The sequence below is a fragment of the Drosophila willistoni genome (genome assembly GCF_018902025.1).
Source record: "Drosophila willistoni isolate 14030-0811.24 chromosome 2R unlocalized genomic scaffold, UCI_dwil_1.1 Seg200, whole genome shotgun sequence".
NCBI classification, from domain to species: Eukaryota; Metazoa; Arthropoda; class Insecta; order Diptera; family Drosophilidae; genus Drosophila; species Drosophila willistoni.
The window spans coordinates 2,125,711-2,137,248 of NW_025814051.1; the positions used below are offsets into that span (position 1 = coordinate 2,125,711).

The window sequence follows — 11,538 nt, forward strand, 5'->3', positions numbered from 1 at the left end:
AAAAAAAGTAACAAAAAAACATTGGATCATTTTACAAAAATAAATTATTATAATTATGCGGAAAATCCAACTAAACAATTTAAGATTTAAACGGAAACAAACACGAAATCGGAAATACCAAAAATAAAAATACTATAAATAATAACCGATAACAATTCGTAATATTGCTCTACCTATCGATTGTTCATCGATAGATATGCAATTAGTTGACAACTCTAGAAATAATAAAGCCATCTTTTCATTCCCTATTTTTTTTTTGGTTTAATTTGCAATTTTGTAATGTAAATCGACAAGTGTTGTGATTTAAACTATGCTCTATCGATGCATGCAAGTATCGACTATCCAACCAGCGTAATACTCGTGCAAATGCCTGCTATTTTGTGCGACAATTGTGCAATTTTACTAGTGTAGTATACAAAAGAAAAAAATAAGAAAATTTTCTCGATTTATGTGGTATGAAAAAATGAAATGGCGGCGTCCATAACAGAAACAGCAGCAGCAGAAGCAGCAACAAACGCAGAAGAATGCAAAGATGAAGATGCTATAAGCTCGACGCTTCATTCATGTGCAAATGATCCAAATTTTGCTATTATTTGTGCGTTTTTGCAAAAGTTTTCAAAAGATTTGGGCCTGGAATTGCCGAATTTTAAGCATTTGCAGTTGTGGTTGACAAACAACGATGAAGGTGAGAGAGAGAAAGAGCGCGCTTGAGAATGTATGACAGAGTGTGCGGAGAGAGTTATCAATGTTGAACAAGTTAGCTAGGAATTCGGCCTGACAATAGAAATCCAAGGAAACCTACAGCAAATGAATATAATATTAACACATTGAGAAACTTCTAGACTCTTAATATATTTTTACTTAATACATTTTTACTATTTTAACGACTCACTTTGTAAATATGTTTCATGTGATTATAAAATTTCCCAATTTGGCCTTTTACTGTTTTGACCGCTAGATTTTAGCCGCTATATGATCAGCACTAAAACACAAAGAGAGTAGAGAGAGTTAATGCATGCGAGAGAGAGAGAGAGTTGTTTGTATATGTTCGAGAGAGGGCAAAAACAAAATTTGTTTGTATTTTGTGAATAATCAACAATAACAATAAGAACATAATATTAATTATCTTATTTCTTTCTGTCAAATTGCAGTTCCCGAACTAAAAGCTCTGCATATAAAATTGTTGCGCAAAACACGTAAAACTGTTCACGAGAAAAGCTGGGAATCGGCACTAAGTAAATTCTGTTTTGGTTATTCAGCCCAAGATGCCTGGGAAATTGAACGATTCGGTTATAAGAATTCCAGTCTAAAAGTCAAATTGCGTGTATTCCGGGTAAGATAATTGATAAGAAATTTTTTTGGATATCGATTTACCATTTTCACGTTGTTTTATAGGAACTCCTGGAGAGTCAGTTCGAGAGGAATGCAAAGTTTCGGGCTCATATTTTAACCCTCAATGCGGATGCGTTGCGATGTCGGCCAATTGGACGCGATCGTTTAGGTCATACTTATTGGTTCACTCAGGACAAGGATTGCAATTTGCGTATCTATCAGGAGCATTTGGATGAGGAGATTTGGCAAGTGGTGGCCACCAACCGCGATGAATTTGTAAATCTCATTACCAGGCTAAGGGGAAATGAGGTAGTGTTGCCCTCTAAGGATATAGGCGAAGCGGATGAGGATACCACCAGTTCGAGTAATACTTGTCAAGAGAAACCTCCACCGCCGGAGGAGCAAGAAGAGTTAGAACATGACGAAGATGATGATGATGATGAGGACGAGGAAGAGGATGAAGAGGAAGATGACGATCAAGACGACGAGAAGCAGCAAGAAGATCAACCGAAAGTTGTGCCCAACTTGAAGATTAAGCTGCGCTCGCCGCCACCAGAAGAAGATCAGCCTAAAGTTAAGAGAGTTAAGGTAAGTATTAAAAGTAAATCGCTCAAGTTCGAAAAATATTAAATATTTTCTTTTCCAGCCCTTGTTAATAACCCAAGCGAAAATCCAATCGCCAGCACCTTCAACTAAGAAACGTTCTCTAGACGCAGTAGAAGAAAATAATACAATATCTCTGCAGCAAGAGGAAGAACAAAAAAAGAAAAATCGACCCACTCTTCTTGACACAAAGAGGATTAAGAAACCGAGTCGCTATGAAAGCACAAAGCATGATGATCACCAGAGTGGATCAGCAGAATCTGGTGACGATGAAGAGGGCGAGGAGGAGGAGGAGGACGGTGAAGATGGAGAGGAAGAAGACTCTGAACTGGAAGAGGGCGAAGAGGAGAATAGTGAGGATATCGATAGTGCAGCTGCGGACATTGAAGAGGACGAAGAAGATGACGATGCTGAGGACGATGAAGACGACAATGTGGGTGAAGCCATCGAAGAGCCACCAATGAAAATATTTGGCCAGGGATCAGGCAAAGATTGCGATGGGAGCAATTTATTTTTACACTATACGGACGACAATGATATTGAAGAGTCTCCGGTGGGAGAAGCCATTGAGGAGCCTGTTCATTATGTCCAAGGCTTGGGTAATGGCGCCTCTTGCCTTGTGGGTAACGAGAAAAATGAATCTTCAGAGGATGCAGCATCTGCGGCAGCCACACCTTCAACCGAACCCAAGGCAACTTTTTTCTTTGGCGAACCTGGTTGCCTCAAGCTGAGTCCCATTAAGCAACAGCAAACACCAAAGCCATCGGCAACGAAACGTAGTATTTTTGATAGTCTAAGTGAGGAGAAAACGAATGGCGAACGAGACGTAACACCACCCAGGAATGGCGACGGGGAACAAAAGGAGGAACAGCCTGAGATTGACGACAAGAAGGATATAGAAACAGTAGCCACATCAGATGCTCCAGAAAAAGATAGAGTGGATAAAAAGGAAATTGATACAAAAGCAATCTCAAGTGAACATAAAGATGACGCAACGAAAGTCGAGCAAACGAATGAGAAAATCTCCGAAAGTGTCAAAGAGACTGTTGAAAAGGAGAAGTGTGACCGATTAAAAAGCGAGACTGTCCATGAAGAAAGTAAACAGAAAGTGGCACCCGTAAATAGTCCTAAGACAGAATTAAATGTGTCTAAAAAATTGTGTTCCGATGATGATAAAGCATTGGAATCGATCGAGAAATCGAGTAATGAAAAGACGAGTAGCGAAGACTTACCGCTTGATACTGGAAAGATCCAACAATCAGTTGAATCAATTAAAAATTCTAACGATTTGACAACTAGTAACGACTCAAATGATTTGAGTAAAAAGGTTTTAAATGTCACTGAAACGTCAAAAAATTCGAATGGTAATATAATAAAACCCGAAGAAACTTCTAAATCCGATAAAATAGAAAAGACTACCACTGAAATGAATGAAAAATGTATTAAAGTGAGTGAAGATATTGTTCAAAGTGATGCCACGCTTACTGAGCAAGACAAAAAAGATGCTAAAAATATCAAGGAATTGTCAAAAAAAGAATCAATTCCTATTCTTGCGGACAAAAGTGATGCGGAAACGGTGCGATGTGATGAAAAATCTTCCATTAAAGGCAATAATATGAAAAAGCATGATGAATACTCCTCGGACTGTAAGAAATTTAAAAGCGAAACGGAAAGTGAAAATGAGAAGGTTAAGAAAACAGGCGAAACGATTGCAAAGCAAATAATCGATAAAAGTGATCATAGTACAATTAAAAGCGATAAAGATGATGAAACAGTTAAAAGATCATCTTCCGATAGTAACACTTTGCAAAAGTTAGAAGAGTTTGTAGTACAAAAGAATAAAGAATTGCCAAGCACATCAAAAGTGGATCTTAAACGTAAGGAAACCAACGATCTAAAAAAGAAAAGTTCGCCGCCCAAAGAGGAATCGCATGTAGTACCAAACATCACGACAAAGACAACGCCAAAAGCGACAATGCTGGGTAAACGACGTCTCAATTTACCACCACCACGTCAATCGACATCTGAAAGTGAGGTAGATGCCCTGGAAGAGGAGCAGCAAGAGGAAGATCTCGATGATTCTGATATTGGAGGCAAACGTATTAAGATGAGACCGAAGATATCCAATACGGATGCACGGCGCAAGGTGGAAGCACAAAAAACCCAGATTGAGGAAACCTCTACATCTTCAAGTGGTGGCGAAGAAGATTCACGCAGTCGTCGAAAGATTGCGGCACCTAAAAGGCAATTGGAGAAAATTAATCCTTCACCCGCAACTACAACGACGACTCCTGTAACAACGAACACGAAGCAGAAGCCAACTCTGGCGGAGATTATAGAGAAGAAGCTGAAAAAGACACCAGATAAGGCGGCAACAACGGCAGATGCCACAGTTGAGACACCTAAAAAATCTTCCACTCCCGCTGTAGTTTCTTCTCCAGCTGCAGCTTCAGCTGCTGCTGCTGCTGTTTTTACGCAACCAAAGAAGTCTCCCATAACAAAGCCACTGAAAAAGAATCTTCTAACTCAAATACGTCAAGAGGAAAGTGATGAAGAGGCCACTCCCAGGAAACGTACAAATAGTGAAACAGTTGCTCCACCATCAGTTCCACCCGCTGCGCTTTCCACGGAGGAACGTCAACGTAAACGACGCAGCAGCGAGGATGCGAAGGATGCCAAAGAATCCTCGTCTGGTGAGGAATCGATACCAGCCGTCAGTGAGAAACTTAAACGCAATAATGACCGGGAGCAGGAAGAAACAGTCTCAAAGTTAACTCATTCGAAGCATAAGAGCCCGAAATCACCGCCAAGACCAATCAAAAACGAAGAAGAAAGTGAATTAATTCCCAAATCAGAACCAAAGCATGAAGAGAAGGAATCAAGTCCATCGCCTTCTAAGGATTTATCAGATCCACTTGCATCAAATCGCCGTTCCGGTCGGCGTGGCGGTGCTGCGGTTGTGCATAGTGAATTACCACAACCGAAACGGACGCGTGGATCTGGTGGCGGTGGTCCAACGAAATCTCCGCCAGATACCATCAAAGAAGTGAAAGATGAAGCTGCTGTTAAGGTGGAAAGTAAAACGGAAAACAAAGAAGAGGAAGCAGTCAAAGAGAAGAATTCAATCGAAGCCGAAGAAACACACAAACCGGAGGAGGAATCGCCCGACAAATTGGAAGTGCCCATCAAAGAGGATGAGCATGTTGAAGAGTCACCCAAAGCACCGCCAGCAAAGACAGGACCTGGGCGAGGGCGTGGCCCACGCAAGAAGCGGGATGTGGATACCACAAATATCATTGAATCAAATGATTCAGAGACTCCAGTGCGTCAGTCCCGTCGCATTGCCCAGCAAAAGATCAAAGAAGAGGCTGAGCGACGCAAGCTAGAGGAAGTGGCTTTGCGTACAATGAAACAGGAACTGAAAAAGAAAAAAAAAGCTGAAAAGGAAGCCGATCCCACTGTGCCAGAACCATCTGCGGAAGAGGAATCCTCTGAAGAAGCTAGCGAAGCTGAAGAGGCCAGCAATCAGATGAAAAAGAAGGCGAAAAAGAAATGTCCTGGCAAAGATGGAACCTGGTCATCAGACTCCGAAGAGCAAGCTGAGAGTGAGGAGGAAGAAGAGGAGCCACCTCATTATGAAACCGATCCGGGATCACCACTCTTTAAATCCGATCACGAATTCTCACCTGAATCGGATGTGGAAGACGAAACCCAATTGGTGCCCATGAAACGGGCCCGCACTGTACGCAAAGAGAACGCAGAAGATGAGGAATTCGATGCTGATGAGGCGTGTCAAAAGTGTGGCAAATCTGATCATCCAGAGTGGATATTACTTTGCGATACTCCCGACTGTAATAAGGGCTATCATTGTTCTTGTCTATCACCGGTTTTATTCTATATCCCCGAAGGCGATTGGCATTGTCCACCCTGTCAGCAGGAGCATCTAATAGTTGCCCTCGAGAATCAGCTAAAGCAATTTGATAGCATGGTCAATCAAAAGCAGGAAGAGAAACGATTGGCTGAGCAAGCCGAACTCATCAGGCTGCAGCAGGAGGCGAAAGATAAAGAGAACGCTAAATCCAAAGTTAATGAGCATAAACATCTAAGCGACGACAGTGACGATGAGGAGGAAGAGGTGATAATTAGACAAAAAGATAAGCCCAAGCGGCGACGCGGCGATGGTCGCAGCAATCGTAAAGCAGCCAAAAGGGGTTCACGACGTCGTCGTGGTGGTGGTGACTCAGACGACTCTTCAAATAGCCAATCTCGAGGGGGCAGTGGTTCCGAATCGGCCACAAGTAGTTCCAGTAGCAACAGCTTTTCCGATTCGGATGATGAACCCATTTATAAGCTACGTAAACGTCGCCAAATCAATGTTAGTTATCGTCTCAACGAGTACGATGATCTCATCAACTCCGCCTTGAAGAAGGAGATGGATGAAGTGGCTGGTGCTGGTAATTTGGGTCGCGGTAAGGATATATCTACCATAATTGAAGCAGACAAGGAGAAGAGTCGTCACGAAACCGATGACCAGGAGGAGGAAAAGAAACCTGAGTTGGCGAAAGAGAAGAGCGACACCAGTAGCGATTCAGACGACGATGATGCAGTGCCTCTCAAGTCGAGCAAAATAAAATCCAAATTGCAAGCCTCTGGCAAAAAGAAGTCACGCAAGCTAACCACCCTTGATGTAAGCTCTGAAGAGGATCATGGCAGTGATGAGGACTTCAAAACGTCCAGTTACTCCGATGAGGATAGCTCCCAGTCAGCTTCCGATGATTCGGATTCAAGCCTAGAAGTCTATCGACGACCCGGACGTGGTAAGAAACAAAGAAAAGCCGCACGAAGAGCTGCACGCGAACGGCGTAAGGATCGCAAATTCGTTGTCGACGGATCTGATGAAAGCGAAGAGGAGATACAGAAACAGAAAACCAAGACCAAAAAGAAAAAGAAGGAGGACTCGGACTATACGGAAACCGAGACTGAGGATGACGATGACAATGGATCGGAACTATCTGAAAATATGGATAGTGCCGATCTCTGTGATGATACGACGAGTGAGAGTGAAGATGGGGCTTGGCATCCTGGTAGGAAGAAGAAGAAATCGAGTAGCAACAAGAAATCCAATGCGGGATCAGGAGTAGCCAGAAAATCGCCGAAACTGAAAAAAACTGCGGCACCTGCAAAGAAGGGAAAACGTTTGGAATATTCCGATGATGACATCAGCGAAAGTGAACCAGAAGATGAGGAGGAGGATGATGAAGATGGAGCTCCCAATTCGGGTAAAGGTTCGGGCAAACAACCCCGTTCTCAGCCTCTCAAAACTGGAGGCTCTGCATCTGGTCAAGCCAAGGCGAAGCCCAAAAAGAAACCACCTCCCTCCGATCGTTCCTCTGATGAGGGCGTCTCGGATGAGCGTACGCGAACCCGAGGACGTCGTTATGCCTACATTGAAGACTTTGATGATGACAGTTCCGATGGTGGCATAAAGCCCGGTGTCCAACGTCCTGATACCCCGCCCGAGGAGCGTCAGAAATTCATTCAAAAGCAGGAAGAAATAAAACGCATGTTGGCCGAAAAGAATGCCGAAGGCGCCAAGCTGGCGGCCACTCCACGCCTGACACCAATTAAGGGGGGTAATCAACCACCATTACCGGAACAGAAGCAGCGTACTCCCAGCAAAGCTGGTGGAGATTCCCTGTCCACAGTGCCATTGTCAGTGATCAGGCAGGCCAAGGTATTGGATATCGATTATTTGCAACGCAAAGGTGAGGCTATCGGTGATTTGGATGATGTAGATGAATCTGAATTGGATGACGCTGAATTGCCCGACGATTTGCCAGAGGATATGGAAGACGCCATTGCTCGTATGGTGGAGGAAGAGGAGCAATTTACCGCTGCAGCAGCCCATAGAGAATTGCCCGGCGCGGAAGAAGTCTTACGCACGACTCCAAGCAAATCGAAACCGGTCAAAGCAGCAGACGGTCCGCCATCATCTGTGGCTGCAGTTGCCTCCAATGCTGCCGCCGCTAGCTCTTCTGGTCTACAGGAACCGCTGAGGAAGCGCCTGCCAATGCCTACTATGGGACCACCGCTTCTGCGTCATCAATTTCCGGCATCTGCCTCTTTATTGCCACCGCCAGGCTCTTCATCTGCAGCCCGTGGTGGTGGCATGCATCCCATGTTGCAGCTTCATTTGCAATCTCAACCGCCTCAGGCGATGCAACTACTACAGAATGCTCTCTCCGCTCCTTTGGGGCAACCATTGAGCCGGCCAAGTTATGGTCAGCATCCACCACCACCTAATCCACATTTGCCTCTTGGCATGTCGATGCCAGCGGCGGCACATTTGATGCAAGCTGCTGCCGCAGCGGCTGCAGTGCGTCCACCGCCACCAGAAGCGGCGGGAGCTCCAATAGACCAAAAACCACGGGGACGACGAAAGAAGGTTACTCCTCTGAGGGATCAATTGCAGAAACAGCAAACAGCTGCGGCGGTTACGGCAGCAAGTTCGGTGATTACTGGCGGACTGCCGCCTCCTTCTCCGACGGATAAAACAAAACTCTTCAAACCCCATGAAGATGCTCCGCCTACTTCTGTTCCTACATCTGTTACCACTTCTTTGCCAGCCGCTCCAATAGCCACTCAAGCGTCAGTGATCACGAGAATGCCCTCACACTTACAGCCCCCACCACAGCATGGACGTGGACCACCGGGTGGCATGTATCCGAGCAGTGCGGAATTGGCACGTTTCTATGGTCAGCCTCTGCCGCCAACGCCAGTCTCATCCGCCTCGGCGACGGGTTCACCTTCACGTTCACCTTCGACTGCATCATCGCCGGGTCCGCCTCGGCATTTGCTACGTCCACAGATTCCACCTGGATTGCCGCCTGCACACTCTGCACTGCGTCCCACCTATGGACCGCCTCCACCATTGCGTGGAGCTCCGCCGCCCACTTCTGGTCCACCGAATGTTGGTGGACCATCGCCAAATGCACGTCCTCCGTACTCCTTACATGGTCCTGAACATCATGGGCCTCCACCTGGTGGAATCTATGGTGCTGGACCACCACCAGCTAGGCATGCATCACCACATTTGAATCCCTATAGGTAAGTGGACATCGAAGCAAGTAATTTTTAAACGAAACACATAAAAAAAAATGATTGCCTTTGCAGAGCTCCACCCATCTACGGAAATCCAAATTATCCGCCACGCGTTGGACCACCGGGTGCTGGTAGCATGCGACCAGGAGCTGTGGATTTCGTATCCGGACCACGTAAGTTTTTCTAGGAACTCAAGCAATTGAGCAACATATTTAATCATTTACTTTCTAGGCGGCTATCCACCCTATGGCTATTATCCACCACCGCCGCTGGCCACACCACCTGCCCATGCTGCACCCAGCTCTGTTATAGTAAGTGCTCCGCCAACTCACCCGCCGACCACGCCCACAAATCATTCTGTATCGGCCTTGACGCGTGGCAAATCCCCCGCTCCGGCGCCGGCTGCAGCCCAAGTTTTACCACCAGCAGTTGCGATACCTCCACCAGCTCCTGCAGCAGCTTTACCGCCAGTTACGGCTACGGCACCAGCACCAGCAACTGCCCCGCCCCCTGCCGCGCCAGAAGTTGTTGTTGCCGGACATAAGCCAAGCAAAAAATTGACAACATTGGAAGCCTATTCCAATACGAAATCTCCATTAGCTCCGGCCGCCGATTCACCAGCAGCCATTGCTCCTGAAGAGGATTCAAGTTCGGCACATGGTGTATGCTCCAGTGCTCCGCCAGGTGCTGGCTCATCTTCCTCGGGCGGCGGAGTTGGCGAATTTAGTGGACTGGTGAGCTATTTTAGTTCCCAGCAAGACGATTATGACACATAACAAACGCCGTTGGCCAATAATAAAAAAATAATGTATATAATGTAGTTCATATATGTACATATATGGATATATGTATATGTATAGGATAATCACATGTCTGGGACTCCTCTTTTGGGCCACTTATTGGAAATTGAAATCCTAAACGCAATTGACAAATGTGCATATAACAGCAAAAACAAAAAAAAAACACAGAAAAGGAAACTGTAGAAATATCTTAACCGATTAGTTAACAAACTGAATTTTTCATTTTTTATTTTAAACAATTTTTATTTCTCTTTCGTTTTTCTTGCTGAAAAATGATTTAATTTAATTTTATTTATTTTGCACATAATTTCCACTCATAGAGAACAACAGCAACAACAAAACTAATAATAGCGACAACTAAGCAAAACGAAATGAAAAATTTATAAAAGCAAACACAAACCCAAACTACTTCAGACTATATCTAGTATTTTAATTTAGTTGTATATTATTCATAATATAAAACCTATGATACATACCATAAATACTAATTAATTATAATTATAATAATGATAATAATAAACAGAGAGCAACGTAAACAGAATCATAGTTATAGTTATGGAAATGCAGTGCATATTAATAAAAAAAAAAAACGAAAACTAAGAAAATTAAGGTGTTTAGTTTACCTAAACCTAATTTACAAGATAATAATATGATACGAATGAATGGTATACTAAATCAAAGAGAGAATTAAACTAAAGCTAAATTGAAAATAAACTATTTAACATTAGTTGAAAATAACACACACACAAAGAATGTATTTGTCAATGCATTTATGTATAGAAGTAAGTATGATGACACTCAATCCGGATAGATATGCAGTATCGTTTGAAATTCAGAAATATATTTATATTGGGTTGGGTCTTTACCAGCAGATTGAGTGAATGCTTTCAGCCTCCATCAAACTTTTGAAAATGGTTTTATTTTTAAAGCTGAAAGGGTAAGAAAACTGTGATACGAGGCTTTAAGTTCAAAAAACATATATATACTTGAGTCGAATATTTGCTTGAAGCCGATTTCAATTTATGATGTTTGTACTCGTGCGTGTCAATTCCATAGTAGATCAAATTCTAATCACATAAAAAAGTACAAAAGGTTTTATTTCATCTTTGCTGGTTATAAACTTTAAAAACTTGTAGTCTAATTTCACAGCATAGAAAAAGATCCTGCCAATAAAACATTGTTTTCGCTTTTTTATCGTTTACTTAATGAAGTAAAGATCGATAAAAAAAAATTTTTTGTTGTTAGTTTGTTTCTTTAAAGTAAAAAGTTGTCAATTTATAAACAAAATCTTCTGCCTACTCAATTTCAATGGGCAGGGTATAAAAAGGTAAATAATATCTCAACTTATTGAATTAATTTTTCATTTATGCAAAAAAAAACCTTTATTTGAGTGATCACTTTAGATGCCCTTAAAAAATGGAGCTAAAAATTTGAGAAAGGGCAACTTATAACCGCATTTAAATGCAATCTATGAAATGTATTTATTTTTGTAATAATAATTGGCAAGTAACTTCCAAAAAGTTAACCAACTTGTTGCTCCTATATCCCACTACCACTTTTTCCACTAAGCAAAAAATTTCAGTGGCTTGCAACAAGGTTCTTTTTTTTTGAATGATGAATTAATTACTTTTAAGTTATCAAAATCTTTCGAATAAAATTCAATATTCAATGTGAATCAACGCTTACCAAAAAAACCTTCATA

General features: G+C 42.9%; 1 protein-coding gene across 1 annotated transcript; it reads left to right on the forward strand.

Annotated features, from left to right (window-relative positions):
• Positions 1-468: 468 nt before the first annotated feature.
• LOC6641785 (titin) lies at positions 469-10,092 on the forward strand. Its single transcript, XM_047011045.1, has 6 exons — positions 469-685; positions 1,152-1,333; positions 1,396-1,920; positions 1,979-9,042; positions 9,109-9,209; positions 9,268-10,092. The coding sequence occupies exons 1-6, from the start codon at positions 469-471 to the stop codon at positions 9,810-9,812; spliced, it is 8,634 nt and encodes a 2,877-aa protein (XP_046867001.1). The 3' UTR covers positions 9,813-10,092.
• The last annotated feature ends 1,446 nt before the right edge of the window (positions 10,093-11,538 follow it).

What these genes read in the sequence shown, in the direction of transcription:
- LOC6641785 (XM_047011045.1), top strand. Translation starts at nt 469, where the DNA reads ATGGCGGCGTCCATAACAGAAACAGCAGCAGCAGAAGCAGCAACAAAC. An exon ending in CTAAAGTTAAGAGAGTTAAG is followed by an intron (nt 1,921 to 1,978) that starts GTAAGTATTAAA and finishes TTTCTTTTCCAG; the next exon opens with CCCTTGTTAATAACCCAAGC. An exon ending in CCACATTTGAATCCCTATAG is followed by an intron (nt 9,043 to 9,108) that starts GTAAGTGGACAT and finishes TTGCCTTTGCAG; the next exon opens with AGCTCCACCCATCTACGGAA.